The following is a 20,258-nucleotide window of genomic DNA, read 5'->3' on the forward strand; positions in this document are numbered from 1 at the left end:
TAAATGTGCAGCCTTCTTTGGATATAACAGGTATACTTCTGTTGTTTCCATCCATGATTTTCAGGATAAAGGAAGCTGCACATGTAGGTCGCATGACAAACAGCTTTTGAAATGGAACTGCCTAGTTGCCAATGATTGCGGCCTTGAAGACTTCAGCTGCTGAACTGGGACACAGCCGCAGTCTGTGAGAGATTCTCTGCCTACCTTCCGAGAAGGCGAGTGGCAAGCAGCAGCAGCTCCTTCCCAATTAAAGTAACAGTCCCACAGTCATTTCGTGGAGACCTGGGGCCTCATGTACAAAGGCTGTGTACACACAAAAATATGGCATATGTCCGTCTCAAAACTAACATTCAGATGTATCAAAAGTAAAATGACTATGGAAATGTGCGGTGTACCACGGAAAACATCCTGGCTGGTGTTTCTTCAGCTATGGTTCCACTGCTGACATGTAGAGGTGATAATGGGACATTGTTAATAGAGACACAGTGATGAACAATTAACACACCCACATGTTTGTAATTATATGGATGGATATAAAAGCACACACAAAGTGAAGAGGAAAATGGCACTAACAATGACTGCATTAGTCTTGTTAGAGGACCTTGCAATTGCTGCAATATGAGGTGAGCGTGTATTCAGGGAACGCAAGGATTTACTTGCAAATGAAGATAATTGGCTCATAAGCTGATTCCGATTACCAAGGCCAGTGTTACTGGAGTTGCACGCTAAACTGTGGCTGGCCTAGAGTGCAATATGGCGAGGAGCCGGGGGTTGTCTGAGTCCACACAGGTGCTGACCATACTGGGCTTCCAGGCAACAGGGGCATTCCAGCAGGAGCTGGCCGATCGGTCAGGAGTGTGCCAGTCAACCTTGAGCCGAGCCACCAGCTGTTTGGGACACAATCATCCGAATGACATCCAGGTACATCACATACGTCGGAAAATGTAATTGGAGCTATTGACTGCACACATATTGCTATAAATGCCATCATATGACACATTTGTTTTTGTTAATAGGGAACATTTTCATTCCATCAATGTTTAAATCATATGTGATGCGCAAATGTGCATCAGGCTAGGGGCTGGCATGGTGCAAGATGGGTGGCTTCTTGCTGTGTAAACAGTTTATTTGTGCAACTGTTCTGAACGAAAACCACCACGGAGACATTTGGGCATGTGCACATTCAAATATGTTTTTTGTTGCTATTATTAATGTGTTTTCTTTTTCTTGATGGTGAAACTACAGCTGCAGATTCTTAACAGGCCTCCGACTGTCTCCCTGTACTCAGTGTTTGTCAATAAACACGTGTGTAAAGTTGTGAATGTCACACTGTCAGCCGCAGCGCATCTAACTTTTTACACTTCAATGTGTGTGTGCTGTTCTGAGCTCACAGCGCTCACGGCCTCACACCCACACGCTCCCACTAACATTTTTCCTGTTGTAATGTTTATTCTGTTTGACAGGGACCCAAATAAACAATCCCTGTATGTCTCCACATCATTTCCAGTCATCTGTGGCTCACAATTGGTATAATTTCTTTTCTGTGTTCATGCTGACTGATCTGACGGAGGGGATTCCCAGCTCCAAGGGCCTATTTACATGGATTTGCATATTTAAATGGATGCATGGAAAGGGAGGAGCTTGGTACGTCTACATGTTCACTCAATTCCACATTTAGTAGGATGTACAAACAGAACGTGCTTGGATCCATGCATACACACACACTTTGATACAGCTGAATTTTTTGGTGCTTACGGCAGTTTCTGAGTTTTAGCGTACGGCTTGTTTCAGTCGGAAAATCCACAAGTCTTTGTACATGAGGCCCCTGAACACAGATTTGTTTCAGTCCCTCCCTGACAGTATGTGGGTCATTTTTTAAACCTATAAAGTAAAATCTATTTTGTGATACTTGGTAACCTAAATTAACTAGTTGAAAGCATGTATATGACCCTTTTAAAAGGCTGACAAAATTGTTTCAAGTAAAGATAAATGAATAAATTGTTGAATATCATGTTAAAGTATAACTTTTAGACCTGAATGAATGTCTTTAAATTCATTGTTGACTTGGATTCTGATGTTTTTGACAGTTTCCTTCCATAATATCTCCACAGTATGTTTATCATGTGTGGGTGGCACCCAGTCATGTTTATCAGCTGCAGCAGGTCATTAAAGGGGTCAGTGAATGCAAAATGTGTTTCTTGTCCTTGGCTGTCTCACTTGTGATCTTTGTGGATAACATGCCTCAGACCGTTTTTCAGCAAAGAGTGCAGAGCTGAGTCCCACAGGGAGAAAACTTCACATGACATGCAAGAAATCTGTGTGCATGGAAGTAATTACCCAACAGCATTTTACCAACTATGGCAAGTATCAGAACATATTTTACAGTTTAAACATTTAAGGTCCCTCGTGCCCTTATTCAGAGAAACTCCAGGAGGGAGGAACACTGTGAAACCATTCCCAAGGTTTATGGATTTGTTCCTAATTTTCCCAGTGACTCTTGGTTTTAAATGATAACATTTTAGGCTAAAACTATTACACAGCACTGTACATGCACAGTACTCAGAAAAAATATTTGTCATGACAACAAATTATTTTTAATGCAAAATGGTGCTGTCAAACAAATCAAACCAATTATAAACATAAAATTTTCTTCAATAATAATAAAAGGGACATGCATTTGCACAGACACTTACAATGGTCAGCATTCTTGCTTCACAGACATGAGGTTGTGGTTTCAAGCCCACCCATGCCCAGCTCCATTTTTTTGTTTGGTGCTCATGTTTTCCTTCATGTCACACTGGACTGTGACGCCGGTGATCCGGATTCATTTCTCGATTGCAGACAAGCTCCCAACTGGCACTTCGAACAGCAGAGTGTGTGGAGAGACTATATATATATATATATATATATATATATATATATATATATATATATATATATATATATATATATATATATATCCCAGATAACTGCTGTATGTGCCACTGGAGCCAGTTCAGCCAGCTCCACCCCCATGACCTTTAACTGAAATAATCAGGTGTAGGAAATGAATATGGTCACCCCACTGAGCCTGGTCTGCTCGAGGTTTCTTCCAATAGAAAAAAAAGACAAAAAAAAACTGAGGGACTTTTTCTTTACCGCAGTGTCAGAGTTTGAGTTTGTTTGGTTATCTGTTTTTATTTTTCTTTGGTCTGTTTGTTATTTTTCTTATTCATTGATTTTTGTAAGTTTATTTTCTTGCTGGGTTTTTCTGCTTGGGTCTGTCTTTCTCTATCTCTCCTGTCTGTCTCTTGGTTCTTGGTGGTGTCTCTCTCTCTCTGGCCACACCTTTGTTCTGGTGCTTTCCATGCACACATGTTCTTGATTTGCTGCTCACCACTTGGGGTTATATAAGCTCACTGGGTGTGTTAGTCCTTTGCCAGATTGTTGTGCCTTGTGCCACTTTCCAGCTCTGTACCTGCGTTCCATAGTCCTGCCTGCCTCCTTGTGTGTTCCTGACCTCCAGGCTGTTGCAACGGCCACGCCTTAGGCCTGATTATTTTTGTACTGCTGCTTTTTCTGGATTACCTACTTATATACCGACCGCTGCTATCCACCCGAGTAAAGCCTTTTTACAACCACAGTTGTTTGTTTGAGCCGTGCATTTGTGTCCAACATTTCCTGACCATCCAGCCTGATAGAACAATCTGGCCAAAGTAGCCAGACAGCTGGCTCTGGTCAAAGTGGCCACAGCTGGCTCTGACCTGTTCCAGCTGGTGGTACGCCACCACAGTAGGCAAGTCGCGCAGCAGGAAGACTAGATCACTGCTCTCTCTTCTGGGATTAGCAAGCTCGCTAAATGCCAGGACTTGTTTATGGCATCGGTGAGCGCCCAGATGGGACAATTACTGTCAAGACTCAGTCTTCTTCTGTTACGGCCACTGACAGCACCAGTGCACCACCACCGGGGCCGTCAGCAGCCTCACCGGCTTCCGTACCTGATACTATCTACTGCAATCAGTTGTCTCGGCCTGAACGCGAGTCCAGTGACGTCAGACCATTTATATCTCAGTGTGAGTTGGATTTTGAGCTCATGTCATCAGTGTTCCTGTCTGATAGGAAGAAGATAGCTTATGATAACTCACCTGACTGGTTGTGGTGCGGCATGGGCAACAGCAGAATAGGGTCGTCAATCCGCCAGCATCTGTCGGCATTCACCACTGCTCTAGAACATGTGTTTCAACACACATCTCCGGGGCATGAAGCTGCACATACCCTGATGAGACTGAAGCAGGGTGGCCGCTGAGTCACAGACTACGCCATCAACTTCCACATTCTGGCGGCCAAAAGCGAATGGAATCCCATGGTGCTCCATGATGTCTTCTTCCATGGGCTGGCCGAAAGTATCCATAACCAGCTCATAGCCGAGACCTTCCCAAGGATGTTGATAAGCTCATAACGCTCGCCATCTGGACTGACCAAGCGTCTTCAGGATCGTCCCCGCCTAGCAGCTCGATTACCCAACCAACGCTCCGCCACGCGTCCCGTCCATTCGTCCTCTTCCAGCCACGTGGGAGCAGATTCACCGCATCACAGCATGTAGGAGCCCATGCAACTGGGTCACACCAGTCTGTCTTCAGCCAAGAGATGACACCGTTGTGACAACAAACTCTGTTTTTACTGTGGACATTCTGGACACTTCATAACCAACTGTCCGTTCCAGGGGTGCCACCATGCAGTCAAAGTCTTACGGGTGAGTCAAAACTCTATTTTTCCATCTTCAGCACAAAACATAATTCCAGCTAAATTATTCTCTGATAATTCATCAGCTTCCATGTCAGCTTTTGTTGATTCCAGTTCTAATGCTAAGTTGATGTTGTCCTCTCTCACCAGGGGAGGTGATAGTCTAGTAGTTAAGGCTTTGGGCTGGAGACCAGAAGATCCTCAGTTCAAATCCCAACCTGACTAGAAAATCACTAAGGACCCTTGGGCAAGGTCTTTAATCCCCTATTGCTCCCGGTGTGTAGTGAGTGCCTTGTCTGGCAGCACCCTCACATCGGGGTGAATGTGAGGCACTTATTTGAAAAGCGCTTTGAGCATCTGATACAGATGGAAAAGCGTTATATAAAATGCAGTCCATTTATCAACTGTTTCATTTCTGAGATTCGTCAAAGCAGAAGGATATATTAAGATGGACCTTTATAAGGTGGCAGCTGTGCATGACTGGGCGGTGCCGACCTTGCGGAAGGAGGAACAAAGATTCCTGGGCTTCGCCAACTTCTATCGTAAATTCATTCATAACTTCAGTATCGTCTCAGCTCCACCGCATGAGGCCACGTCATCCCTCCGGCCGTTTATCTGGACACCGGAGTGCTATGAGGCTTTTAGGGTCCTAAAAAATGCTTCACTGCAGCCCCCGTGTTGCTCCTCCCTGACCCTGCTCGACAGTTTGTGGGTGAGGTTGATGTTTCTGATGTAGGTGTGGGCGTGGTCCTCTCGCAGTGAAATCCCTCTGACAATAGCTTGCATCCATGTGCCTATTTCTCCAAATAGTTGACCCCAGCTGAGCGCAAAGTGGCCTTGGAGGAGTGGTGCCGCTAGTTGGAGTGGGCACAAATGCCGTTTTTAGTTTTCACTTACCATAAAAATCTGGGCTCTGTGTCAGCCTGATCCCATCAGATCTCAGAAGCTAAATACTGTGGGGCCTGGTTAGTACTTGGATGGGAGACCTCTTTGGCACACCAAGGGCTGTGTATGTTTCTCCAGGTAAAACTAGAGTTGCGTCAGGAAGGGCATCTGATGTGAAACTTGTGGCGAATACCAATGCGGATCTGGCTGTATCCGCTGTGGCAATCTCGAACAGCCGGGAGTAGCCGAAAGGACAACAACAACAACTGACCATAAAAATTTGGAATACCTACATACCGCCAAGCGACCTAACTGTCTTCAGGGCTAGGTGAGCAATCTTTTTCAGTCACTCCAATTTTGTTCTCTCGTCTCGGCTGAGCTCTAAAAACGGGAAACCAGATGTTTTATCTCGTCAGAGCGATCCGGTTGACACTCCGTCCAATCTGGGAACTATTTTGCCAGCATCTTGTTTCGTCTCGGCTTTAACCTGGGAGATTGAGTCCAAGTCCAGTCTCTTATAGGAGATGCTCCTGTTCCCCCAGGGTGTCCTTATGATAAATCTTTTGTTCCTGTTGCTCTTGGGGGGCGGGTGATCAGGTGGGCTCACAACAGTTGCTTCTCCTGCCACCCAGGTATTAAAAGAACCATGTTTGTAATCAGCAGAGATTCTGATGGCCTGGATTAATGAAAGATGTTACTTAATATATCAATGCTTGTCAAATATGTGTAATTTACAAATCCTCTAATTGTTTTCTGCAGGACATTTACAGCCACTGCCTGTACCCACTCATTCCTGGTCTTACATAACTGTAGATTTTGTAACTGGACTTCCGCCCTCAAAGGGCAATACTGTTGTATTAACTGTTGTATATAGGTAGTCGAAAATGGCTCATTTTATTCCTCTGCCTAAACTGCTCTCGGCAAAAGAAACCGCAGAGGCTACCCTCTCTCACGTATTCAAACTTCATGGTTTTCCCCAGGATATCGTGTCTGACCGGGGTCCCCAGTTTGTGTCGAATTTCTGGAGGGAGTTCTGTCATCTTCTCAGGGTCACTGCCAGTCTTACTTCGGGCTACCATCCATAGGCCAGTGGACAATCTGAAAGACTCAACTAGGAACTGGAAAAAGGACTCCCCATTCTCACCTCACAACACCCAGCCACATGGTCATCACAACTCCCATGGATTGAACTTGCACACAACCACTTACCGTCTGCTTCCACTGGTTACTCTCCCTTTTATGTTGTTTTTGGTCATCGACCCTCTCTGTTTCCTCCCACAGTGTCCACCTCTCCTGTTCCATCAGCACTCAGTCTTATTCTCCACTCCCGACGAACCTGGGACCGGGCAAGAAGAACTCAGCTGCGATCTTCACTGACCCACAAATATGCTGCTGATCATAAATGTTCTCCTGCACCGCTGTACGCAGCTGGTCAGAAGGTTTGACTCAAGTTGGTCAGAAGGACTGCTCAAGAAACTTGCTCCCAGGTTTGTTGGTCCATTCCCAGTTTCCAAGATTGTTAACCCAGTGTCTGTTCGTCTGTCTCCCAAGGTTCATGTGCATCCATCCAACTTTCCATGTCAGCCATGTCAAAACTGTCAGATCCAGCCCGTTGCCTCCTTGCGTGTTCCTGAGCTTCAGCCTGTTGTAACTACGCCTTAAGCCTGATGATTTTTGTACTGCTGGTTTTTCTGAACTGCCTACTTGTGTACCGATCTCTGCTATCCACCCGAGTAAAGCCTTTTTACAACCAGAGCTTTTTGTTTGAGCCTTGCATTTGTGTCGAACAATTCCTGACCATCCAGCCTGATATGCTGTTGCAAATATACTTGCTCATTGGTTGGGTTTAAGGTGTAGAGTCTTGACCTTGCTCTTGTATGTCAGCTTGAGATGACTTATATGATTTGGCACTGTATAAATATATTTACTTTTTAAAAAAATGTAATGTTTGCCAGGACAAAGGTCAAGCCTTTTTGTGATAGCAGTTGTGGATTTCCTCCTTGGTCAATAGCTTATTGGGTCATGGTGATGAAGTTGCTCTCTTAATGCTGGACATCGTATTTGTATTTCATCAACTCTCTCATCAATTCCTTAGGTGTGATTTTGAGGTTCTGGTAGACCTTTAGGGAAGGAATTTGATAATTAATATGTGTTAATTTGGGATTTCTTCCTCCATGACATAAAGTCTGTATCGCCCAACACTTTTTATTTTTGTATAATAGATGATTAGATAGATTTATGGTCCATGCTTCCATAAATCTCATCAAAATGGTTCCCAAAGAGAAACCTGACTTGTGGGGATCCAAAATGATGCTCTGGAAGCCTCATCTTCATTTTTTTTCCTTTGTGGTCTTAAACACAGAGTTGGGCTACTAATATGTAAGCCTGGGTTTTACTCCTGGTCACACTACCTATGTTGTTGGACAAGTGCTAACTTTAGCTGGGGAAGTAACATACGTCAGATGGGTGTCCCAATCCAAGGGGAATCATGGGACATCATCTGCTTCAGATTACAGAATCCAGACAAGGATCGGCACCAAGGACCTCAGGGTCGATATCATAATTCTTTTCTTCTTCAAGGCACTGGTTGTAGAGGTAGGCCCTTACATACAGCCAAAGATTCTCCAATTTACCCCAAATTGTTTTTAGCCAAGATTTTAGCAAAGGTGTATGTTCACAACTGTAGAGACAGAGTCTTATGAACATACAATTCCATCATATGTGCAACAATCAAGGTTAAATTTCAGCCAACATGATCATCCCACTATAATGCAAACACTCCAATTTCTACACAGCTATATATAGCGTTAAGTGGGCTGTTTCACAGTTAAGGTACACAAGTATGTGTTACTGGCACCAAAAAAAAAGTGGCTATTTTAGTCAAGTTATTCATCCATATCTAACTGCTGACTGAGGTACTTAAATGCCCAAAGTTTCAGACCTGTCAGATATTTGCATATATGAGCTCACAGATATAATCTATTCTTTCCGGCGAGGTCTTTTTTTATACTAATTTTTGTGGAAATTATACAGACTAAGATTAGTGCAATCTACCCATGTATACTATTTACTAAAACGTTGATGGTAAGTATGTACTCAGGGTATACAACTGCCATTGAGTTTCGGTATTCTCAAATAGTTATGGACTATAAGCATTTCCAGAGCGGACAGTTTTTAACAGATGGAGAGTTACACTCCAATATTAAAGACATTTGAGCAAATTAGGTATGCATCCTTTTGTGGCATCACAGATAGTGATTACCTCTTTCAAACAAAAACTTATTCACATAACACTGATGCTTGAGTTTAAAATGCACTTTATTTCCAGAGAGGACATTTTTGACAGACATTTTATTTTTGAATGCCTGTTTCTCCACTGGTTAATGATCCTAGGAGTTAGATTGTTGGACAGTAGGTTTTGATAGGGAAATTAGTCCATTTAGTGGTTACCTACTAAATAAATAATAGTTCTGGCAGCCCATCAAAATTAGACATGGAAATGATACAGATATTTTGGTAAAATCTGACATAATTAGAGTTCTGTTGGTAAACAAAAGGGGATATCAAACCAAATGACCATTGCTGCTGATAGACCAGTAGCAGTTGTCCATGTATAGCAAACTAAACTTTGTTGGTCATTTCCATCTTGTCATTAAACCAAACTTTATCTTTAAAATCCACTTATGTACCCTGCCCGTAAAACAGCCCAAATATGTATGTATTTTCCAAAAAACAAAAACAAACAGTGAAACACATGGGTTGCTACTGAGGTAATCCAAAATTTAAATTAATTATAATTCAAAACACAAGGCTTTTTACAGTTAGCTACAAAACCACTTTATTGAAAAGCAGATTATATCATCTACAGGTAAAAGATACGTAACCAATTTTTAATACATTAAATAACTTTAGACTTTTTCATGTTTAGATAAATAGATCTAGATTCCTTTTTTAACGAACCATCTAGGTAATCAAAACGCAGCGATACAAAGGCGTGACAAGTGTCAAGATGTGCTTATTGGAACTACCAGTAGGAGAAGAAACCTTCTCTTTCCAAGTGATTTTTGACAGCAAATTACAAAACTATCCTTTATATATGTACAGGGGGACTATCAGTGTGTTGTGCAATAGAACATGAAGTACTTAAAAAAACACACACACACCAAGTGGATTTACGACATCCAGTCTGGTGTGATGGAAAAGATATTGGGGGAAAAAAATGTAGCATCAGTCTTCAAGTGTAGCACACAAAGCTTGAAGTGAACCAAGACAACAGACAAAAAAAGGAATGTCACACATAGGAAGTCGCTTCCTTTTTTTTCCTTTTACACATGTATAACTAGGGGAACATAAGTTTGCCAAATTTACACAAACAGTTATTACATTCAGATGAATTTCATTATATCAGGTTACATCAGAGAGAACTTTCTGCCTGCATTGAGCCCCATCACCAATCTCTGCTTTACTCAGCCTGAGCAGATTCAGTAGTCGTTATTAGGAGCTATACTGCAGTAAGACTATGAGCCTTTGCAATCCTGGTGGACAGAGAACACGACGCGTGGTACTGCATCCTGCAGACAGAGGGTCTCAAACTCAACCCGAGGGAACAGTGTGGTCAGGCTGTTGAATGCGATGCCTCGTCAGCCTGAAGGCAGCCACGTCCTTCAACACAGAAAAAGGCCCAATACCCTTGTTTTCTTCGTAAATCTGACACTAACAGATGTGACTGTCTCGTGCATCGGCATCTGTAGGTGTATTGTATTTCTTCCAAGCTTGTGCTCAACTTTATTCACATTATTTCTAACAGTGAAAACTGACAAACAAAATTTCTGAACTTGTCCGTCTATGTCCTATTGTTATATATGGCCACTTCCATGAGTAAATATTTTGTCCTAGCCTCCACTGTGAGCCATCAAAAACAGTAGTTCAGGTGTCATCAACTCTGCACACACCTGACTAAACTCATTAGCACAAACTGGACATACTTTATCAAAGTGCAGGTATACACTACACCCCTGGACAATTGTAGGTAGATACTAGACCAGGGATCGAGTCTCTATCTACAATTTTATGATTTATGGTCCACCAGCCTGCAGCGGTCAAGTCCTGAATAATTTTACTTCATTGGTATAGATCATTGCCAATTCTTGTCCCCTCCCTGATATGAAGGTCACACGAAGGCTCGAGGGTCCTCACCTTTCTGCTCAAGCGTGACTTTTCTAGAGCAAAATTCTAACAACAGTATCCTGTGAGGCCTGTCCTATCTCGTTAGAACGGCTAAATTAGTCCCTTAATAGACACCAATCTGATGCAGTCATTCTGATCAGACTGAGTAGCTGCACCTCAACACGGTTACGTAATCTCTGAGGCTGATCTCTGGATCAGCCCTCGGGCCGTAGCGTTTAACTTGCACATTCAGCAGAAAAAAAAAACAAAACAAAACAAAAAAAACAAGCTGTTTTTGAAATTACACAACACTTGACTAAAGTGAATTCCTTGTAGATGAGACATGCAGCTTTTATGTTAGAGGACAAAAATTTGTTCTGCTGTTGGTGCAACTGATTAACTTTCCTTCAATAATAATTTTGACAGCATATTTTGGTTTAGTTTCAGTCACATATGACTAAACTTGGATTTAGTTTTAGTCATAATTTCATCATCTGAATAGTATTAGTTGATTAAGAAATCACAAATTTTTTTAGCGAACTGAGATTTATTTGACTTAAATATTATATTTAGTCGACTAAAGCTAAACTACAATGGGAACAATTCAGGTGACTAAATTATACTCAACAAAAATATAAACGCAACACTTTTGGTTTTGCTCCCATTTTGTATGAGATGAACTCAAAGATCTAAAACTTTTTCCACATACACAATATCACCATTTCCCTCAAATATTGTTCACAAACCAGTCTAAATCTGTGATAGTGAGCACTTCTCCTTTGCTGAGATAATCCATCCCACCTCACAGGTGTGCCATATCAAGATGCTGATTAGACACCATGATTAGTGCACAGGTGTGCCTTAGACTGCCCACAATAAAAGGCCACTCTGAAAGGTGCAGTTTTGTTTTATTGGGGGGGGATACCAGTCAGTATCTGGTGTGACCACCATTTGCCTCATGCAGTGCAACACATCTCCTTCACATCATCCGTGAAGAGAACACCTCTCCAACGTGCCAAACGCCAGCGAATGTGAGCATTTGCCCACTCAAGTCGGTTACGATGACAAACTGGAGTCAGGTCGAGACCTCGATGAGGACGACGAGCATGCAGATGAGCTTCCCTGAGACGGTTTCTGACAGTTTGTGCAGAAATTCTTTGGTTATGCAAACCGATTGTTTCAGCAGCTGTCCGAGTGGCTGGTCTCAGACGATCTTGGAGGTGAACATGCTGGATCTGGAGGTCCTGGGCTGGTGTGGTTACACGTGGTCTGCGGTTGTGAGGCTGGTTGGATGTACTGCCAAATTCTCTGAAACGACTTTGGAGACGGCTTATGGTAGAGACATGAACATTCAATACAAGAGCAACAGCTCTGGTTGACATTCCTGCTGTCAGCATGCCAATTGCACGCTCCCTCAAATCTTGCGACATCTGTGGCATTGTGCTGTGTGACAAAACTGCACCTTTCAGAGTGGCCTTTTATTGTGGGCAGTCTAAGGCACACCTGTGCACTAATCATGGTGTCTAATCAGCATCTTGGTATGGCACACCTGTGAGATGGGATGGATTATCTCAGCAAAGGAGAAGTGCTCACTATCACAGATTTAGACTGGTTTGTGAACAATATTTGAGAGAAATGGTGATATTGTGTATGTGGAAAAAGTTTTAGATCTTTGAGTTCATCTCATACAAAATGGGAGCAAAACCAAAAGTGTTGCGTTTATATTTTTGTTGAGTGTATGAGTAAAACTAAAAGGCATTTTAGTTGACTATGACTGAAACTAAACCAAAATATGCTGTCAAAATTAACACTGCTTTCCTTTACAAACAGTTGCCACAATTAGCAGCTTGTTCAGCATCCTCTGATTTTGCAGAATGGCTAAAATAAATAAAATAATCAAATGTTTAATGTAAAATTTAGAAACTAAATTTAAAAAAAGCCTATATTATGTTCCTTATGGGCAAGCTAATATCACTTGCATGGTGGTGTATAAGTGGATATTACAGGTCCCCACAAATACCCCACAGACACTGAGGTGATGAATAATGAAACTTTTCAGGTCTTTAATAAACAACCTGTTTATGTGACTGTTGTGTTAAATGTAAAAGAGCTGCAGTTGGCCACGCCTCTTTCTTGAAGAGAGGTCATGTTTCTGGGGGGGTGTCACAGAGCACAGACCTGCAGCATGGACTTCTGTCACACATGTCACAGCAGAGTCACTTCAGACATGAACTGAGTTTCTACAACAACTGCTGAAAATGGTCATAATTGGAGAATGTTTAACCTGAAATATGAATCATGTGTTGTCATGTATCGATTAAAAAAATAAATGTAAAATTTAAATAATATAGTGAGCCCAATTTTAACCATTCTAACGATGCAGGAGTGGCTGCAGACTTTCTGAAATAGTTTGAGGCTGCCAACTAAGTTTTTTTATTTATGTTTTATTCCTACTATTATGTTTCTTTGCACCTGCAACACAACTGCTGCAGTCCAACAGTCCAAGACCAGAGCGATGTGAAAAACATGAAGTACAAGGAGACCTTCTGGAGATTTTGGTCTTGGAGAAATAAAACTGTACTTATAAGTGCTGAAAAGCACTTAAAATGTTATAAGGGACAGTTCCAGACCCACCGGGATGATGCTGGAGAGCGAGCACGAGACACAAAGAGGTGGAACATGATGATGAACAGACACTAACATCAGCACCTGGATGGTGAGAGAGCATGTGGGGAGTGACTATGTTGGATGCTCTGCTGCCCTTCAGTGGCCCTGCCACACACACACACACACACACACACACACACACACACACACACACACACACACACACACACACACACACACACACACACACACACACACACACACACACACACACACACACACACACATCTGACATAAGCATCCTGACACGAGTTAAGTTTTCCTCATATCTCTCCTTTTGAAAATAACTCTTAAAGGGAATGTCAGTAAAATATGCTGGTGACAGAAACCTTGCAAACTGGTGGACGGACCGCTGCGGCCCAGTCACAAGCTGGTTTTTGTCTCACGTTGTTTTTGTTTGCATATCTGCACATATAATGCACACAGCACACATTCTACTCACTCAGTGAAACACATACGTACATGCAAACACCTGCACGCACATACACACAGCCAGCACGGTCTCCCCAAAAACCCCAGGTGGGACCAGCAACTCTGGGGTTTCAGGGCCTTCCCAAAACACAACAGGAAACTACGTGGCAGGAAAAACACACGCACATGCCTGTTGAGTGTTAAGGCATGTGGAGTTTTTTTTTTGTTATAGTAGTAGTAGTAGTAGTAGTAGTGTCTGGCGTTTTCAGTGCTCATATGACAAAACCAGTGTTTGGAGACGAACCAGAACACAGCATCTCAGTCCAACCTGGAACAAAAAGTATTTGTAAGCAATGTGAACACCGACTTTAATTCCTCTTGGAGCACCAGACAGGAGAAGTTGCTTTGTGCACAGGAGATGTGATGGACAGAAAACTGCCTCCAAATGGACTTTTTTTCATATTTCGACAAGAAAGCTCGCAGATGCTTTATTCAAATGTTTATAATAGAAGCATCAACAGTCGGTATTCTGAGTCACAAACTGATGTTTGCCTTCCAGCACAATTCAACATGTTTTATTTTTCATCTATTATTAAAGCTTTTCATGAAGCTAATATTGATCAACACCTGCCTTAGAAACAAATATTGAAAACTGAGATGATGCCTCACTCCACCAACATCCCCACCTCCACTGAAAGGGGTGTGGCAAGCTTCTGGAGGTGGAGCTTCTGTCTCTTCTACAATTGGGGTGGATGCGTCAAGGTGTGTTCACGTTACTGTGGCATTCGTGGACAAAGATCTTTACCATCCAGACATGTGGCGCTATACTTTAAGTCTGGTTTGCACCAATTGATAGCATTAGCCATGTCATTTTTTTTTCATATTGGAAGCTGACATTTCCCCATACAATTTTTATTTTTTATTTATTTTTTTACTTTGGTGCCAACAGGAAACTTCTCTGCTGGCACACATTTCTTCATGCTATTCTATGCTATTAGCATTAGCCTCCATGACAAACGCAGACACGGTCCAACTCTACATTCATTGGCTGCGTGTACAAAGTCAAAACCTCTGCAGGGTCAAGGTTCAATAATTTTGAACTTTTGATGCGCTTCACCTCTGTGCATCAAGTCGTTCCTCCACACAAAAGTGTTGCAACACAATGCCTAATAATGGAGGAGATTTATGCAAAACATGTTTTGTTCCAATAACATGAACACTGCTTCACACAGGACATGACCAGGCTCTGTGACCATTTCTGAAACAGTAGTTCAAATTTGGATTCCTGTAACATATGCCGTGGAAGTCCAACACGAGCCATTTAATGCCTACATTTTGCTTATATAAGGGTAATTTGCACATGCATGGGCACATAATTGTGGTACTTTGAAAGTATTAAACAAGAAACCCAAATCATATTTAACTGCAATCAGTAGCTATAAAATAATTTTGCATACGATTCCTTTAACAGATATCATGATCCACATATTAAAGCAATATGTCATAATTTGGAACATTATCGACACCCTAGAATTGGCATAATTTATCTGCAAAGATGTCAAGCTGTGTATGATAGGTTTCCTACTATTTACAGAAACTACAAGTTGATTCCCAAATGGAAAAATGTTAAATAATCGGAAAACAGATTTGGGAGGCCTCGTCACGATCGTGCTGTGAGGAGGTTGCTAGCAGCTGCTGCATGCATCAAATATGCTCTGATCAATATTTCAAATAACAGTGTCTGGCATCACTTGACAGTCTGCAATAAAACTCAACACTGCATTTTCTGTGAATTTAAAGTAATTTACAACTTGAATTGCTTTCAGCTTCTTCTTGTTTGACTGTCTGACTGTTTGCTTTAATAAATCAGCAGCAATGATTATTTATGCTTTGTTAGGTACATAAATATAGAGCCAATGGTATGCCTAAATTAAATATAACTTGGACTTTCAAAAAGAAGCAATAATAATTCATTCATTCTGTCATTTTCTATAACAGCTTATTCCAGTTAAGGGTCATGGGGGAGCTGGAGCCCATCCCAACAGGCACTGGGTGAGAGACTGAGCACCCGAGACAGGCTGCTAATCTATGGCAGGGCCAATAAATAATAATAATAATAGTAATAATAATAATAATAATAATAACAATAATAATAATAATGAACAGAAAAATAGCGATTTAGGATATAAACTGTCACAAATGTTTTTCAATTTAAATAACTTTCAATGTATATATTTTAAACTATGACATATTTTTAAATGAGAGCAATTCTGAAATTTGCATATGTATGCAAACAATTGAAGGTCAGTGTTTGATACAGCCGTTAGGGGAAGATGATACAACTTTTCCCAACCTGACCGGAAAATCACTAAGGGCCCTTGGGCAAGGTCCTTAATCCTGTAGTTGCTCCCGGTGTGTAGTGAGCACCTTATATGGCAGCACCCTGACATCAGGGTGAATGTGAGGCATTATTTGAAAAGCGGTCTGACCGTCTGATGCAGATAGAAAAGCGCTATATAAATGTAGTCCACTGTATAAATTTATTGCCAAATATTCTGAGTTAAAATGTCTTTTAAAAATCAGCAGACTTGGCCTCCATCTGGTGCTTCAAGTAAGGGGAAAATGCAGGCAAATACTGTTTGATCTAGATTGGCTTATTTAAAAAAAAATACAGTGGATCTCTGCAGCCCTGACAGACATGAAGAGACGCTGTGTACTGGAGGATAAAACTGAAACAACAGACCCAAAGGCATCAAACTGAGTGACAGACAGTGTGTTTTACCTCTGATTCTATAATGAGCACAGAAATCTACATCTAGGATCTTACACAGAAAACATCTGCAAAATATATATTCATATATAAAACACAATCTATGTGCATCTAAAACATTTTTTCTGTTATAATCATTAAGACACTGCCTGTGATTCTCTCAAGGTCTGGGACTTCTAACTGGAATGTCTGTCAGTTGGTGTCGGTGCATCTGTTATACTGAGGTGATGCAGGGTGAAGAGTGAATACTTTATGTTTCTCACAGCCGTGTGTCATGATGCTCTTTTGCATAGCCTTTAGCAGGGCTCTGTTTTAAGTGTCTGAAGCTGCCGACAGAGCCGATCCTGAAGGCACCGCGCGCCCTGCACCAACTGCGTCGGCTTGTTCTCTGGCCTACGTGACATCAGAAACAGCAACGTTCTCAGTTGTGACAGCACTGGTGAATTCTTTGTGGTAAACCACTTCACTATAAGTCCAGGAATGAATAACAAGTAATTTGAAGAAAGGCATGGGCATAAGGAGAGAGAGCAGTTTGCATTTTCTCTTCTGAGCCAAAACCCTTGTTTTGATGAATGTGCAGGGGTCAAGAGGTGTGTCGTCACAAGGGGGTTTCTGGGCGAGCTGGGGTGTAGGCGCCCAAAGGGAAGGGGTAAGAATAAACTACAGACTGAGAGGGAGGGAATCCGTTTTTTTCTCCCTTTCTTTTCCCCAGGCCCATCATGTGATGGTAGGGCTAGTCGTGGGAGCTGCACTTTGTGTGTAAGTCCACGACCTGGCCGCCCGGCTGAGGACAAAGGCAGCAGAGGCTTCCCTAGAACTACTGGAAGGGCAAGCCCGCAGGATTTGGGTCCATCTGGCTCTGACAGGTCCCCCGGGAGGCAGAGCTTGATGCGTAGCCTGGTTGATGCCCAGCCTCTCGTTCTTACAGTTCAGTAACATGAAGAGGGTAGCTCGGCGGCGGGCGGGCAGGGACCTGGGACTGGAGTCGGTGTATGTGGCAGCTGTGGCAAAGCAGGTGACCTTCCAGTGGATAACAGCGGTGACCCTCCTCGTCATTTAGCTGGAGACCACAGTCCTAACAAGGCAACAAAAGAACAAACATGAAGAAGACCATTAAAAGCACTCCCGTGTGTGTTCTGTGAACATAAAAATATATTTTAAGCAGCACTTCCTGAAGTATCAAATTTTTTTGTGGCGTCAGTCAAAGTGGTTCAAATATTTGAAGGTACAGTAAAATCACGAGTGTAAAATTAACACTGCCAGTGTATATATGGTCCTAGTATGGCCAGAGTGGGACCATATGTTCACTGTCAGTGTTAATTTAACACTGGTGATTTTACTGTGTACAAACGGATCAATGTATTTAGGCAAACGTTTGACTGGATTTTTGTGGCTAGAAAAGTGTCTAAAGGCAAAGTTCTCTATAAGGTTTGATCTGGTCCTCGTATCCATATATTCACATTTGTGAACGGATCTCCATTCTGAGAATGTGCAGATCCGTTTTTAAGTAACTCTGTAAAATGAACACAAATCCTGCTCCTTCATAATGAAAGAGGCCAGGTGAGGTGATTCACGTCTGTCAAGCAGTGTTGGTCGACTTCGATGAGACAGCTGTGATTCTCATAAACTTAGGGATGACTTCATTGAAGTTACACTCAATCAATCAATCAATTTTTTTTTTATATAGCGCCAAATCACAACAAACAGTTGCCCCAAGGCGCTTTATATTGTAAGGCAAGGCCATACAATAATGATGTAAAACCCCAACGGTCAAAACGACCCCCTGTGAGCAAGCACTTGGCTACAGTGGGAAGGAAAAACTCCCTTTTAACAGGAAGAAACCTCCAGCAGAACCAGGCTCAGGGAGGGGCAGTCTTCTGCTGGGACTGGTTGGGGCTGAGGGAGAGAACCAGGAAAAAGACATGCTGTGGAGGGGAGCAGAGATCGATCACTAATGATTAAATGCAGAGTGGTGCATACAGAGCAAAAAGAGAAAGAAACAGTGCATCATGGGAACCCCCCAGCAGTCTACGTCTATAGCAGCATAACTAAGGGATGGTTCAGGGTCACCTGATCCAGCCCTAACTATAAGCTTTAGCAAAAAGGAAAGTTTTAAGCCTAATCTTAAAAGTAGAGAGGGTGTCTGTCTCCCTGATCTGAATTGGGAGCTGGTTCCACAGGAGAGGAGCCTGAAAGCTGAAGGCTCTGCCTCCCATTCTACTCTTACAAACCCTAGGAACTACAAGTAAGCCTGCAGTCTGAGAGCGAAGCGCTCTATTGGGGTGATATGGTACTACGAGGTCCCTAAGATAAGATGGGACCTGATTATTCAAAACCTTATAAGTAAGAAGAAGAATTTTAAATTCTATTCTAGAATTAACAGGAAGCCAATGAAGAGAGGCCAATATGGGTGAGATATGCTCTCTCCTTCTAGTCCCCGTCAGCACTCTAGCTGCAGCATTTTGAATTAACTGAAGGCTTTTTAGGGAACTTTTAGGACAACCTGATAATAATGAATTACAATAGTCCAGCCTAGAGGAAATAAATGCATGAATTAGTTTTTCAGCATCACTCTGAGACAAGACCTTTCTGATTTTAGAGATATTGCGTAAATGCAAAAAAGCAGTCCTACATATTTGTTTAATATGCGCTTTGAATGACATATCCTGATCAAAAATGACTCCAAGATTTCTCACAGTATTACTAGAGGTCAGGGTAATGCCATCCAGAGTAAGGATCTGGTTAGACACCATGTTTCTAAGATTTGTGGGGCCAAGAACAATAACTTCAGTTTTATCTGAGTTTAAAAGCAGGAAATTAGAGGTCATCCATGTCTTTATGTCTGTAAGACAATCCTGCAGTTTAGCTAATTGGTGTGTGTCCTCTGGCTTCATGGATAGATAAAGCTGGGTATCATCTGCGTAACAATGAAAATTTAAGCAATACCGTCTAATAATACTGCCTAAGGGAAGCATATATAAAGTGAATAAAATTGGTCCTAGCACAGAACCTTGTGGAACTCCATAATTAACTTTAGTCTGTGAAGAAGATTCCCCATTTACATGAACAAATTGTAATCTATTAGACAAATATGATTCAAACCACCGCAGCGCAGTGCCTTTAATACCTATGGCATGCTCTAATCTCTGTAATAAAATTTTATGGTCAACAGTATCAAAAGCAGCACTGAGGTCTAACAGAACAAGCACAGAGATGAGTCCACTGTCCGAGGCCATAAGAAGATCATTTGTAACCTTCACTAATGCTGTTTCTGTACTATGATGAATTCTAAAACCTGACTGAAACTCTTCAAATAGACCATTCCTCTGCAGATGATCAGTTAGCTGTTTTACAACTACCCTTTCAAGAATTTTTGAGAGAAAAGGAAGGTTGGAGATTGGCCTATAATTAGCTAAGATAGCTGGGTCAAGTGATGGCTTTTTAAGTAATGGTTTAATTACTGCCACCTTAAAAGCCTGTGGTACATAGCCAACTAACAAAGATAGATTGATCATATTTAAGATCGAAGCATTAAATAATGGTAGGGCTTCCTTGAGCAGCCTGGTAGGAATGGGGTCTAATAAACATGTTGATGGTTTGGATGAAGTAACTAATGAAAATAACTCAGACAGAACAA

At 42.0% G+C, this 20,258-nt stretch overlaps 1 protein-coding gene and 1 long non-coding RNA gene across 2 annotated transcripts in view; one reads left to right on the forward strand and one right to left on the reverse strand.

The window, feature by feature from the left end:
• The first annotated feature begins 9,981 nt into the window (after window positions 1-9,981).
• Window positions 9,982-13,099, forward strand: LOC117524197. The gene is made up of 2 exons (XR_004564735.1): window positions 9,982-11,381; window positions 12,538-13,099. It is a non-coding gene; the product is annotated as an uncharacterized LOC117524197 (long non-coding RNA).
• A 3,805-nt stretch (window positions 13,100-16,904) lies between these two features.
• Window positions 16,905-20,258, reverse strand: part of wtip (WT1 interacting protein) — a 79,799-nt gene continuing 76,445 nt past the window's right edge. The window contains exon 8 of the mRNA XM_034185957.1: window positions 16,905-17,696. Coding sequence (XP_034041848.1) covers window positions 17,544-17,696 — 153 coding nt within the window. The 3' untranslated portion in view covers window positions 16,905-17,543. The remainder of the gene's footprint in view (window positions 17,697-20,258) is intronic.

This window comes from Thalassophryne amazonica, chromosome 2 (assembly GCF_902500255.1).
Source record: "Thalassophryne amazonica chromosome 2, fThaAma1.1, whole genome shotgun sequence".
Classification (NCBI taxonomy): domain Eukaryota; kingdom Metazoa; phylum Chordata; class Actinopteri; order Batrachoidiformes; family Batrachoididae; genus Thalassophryne; species Thalassophryne amazonica.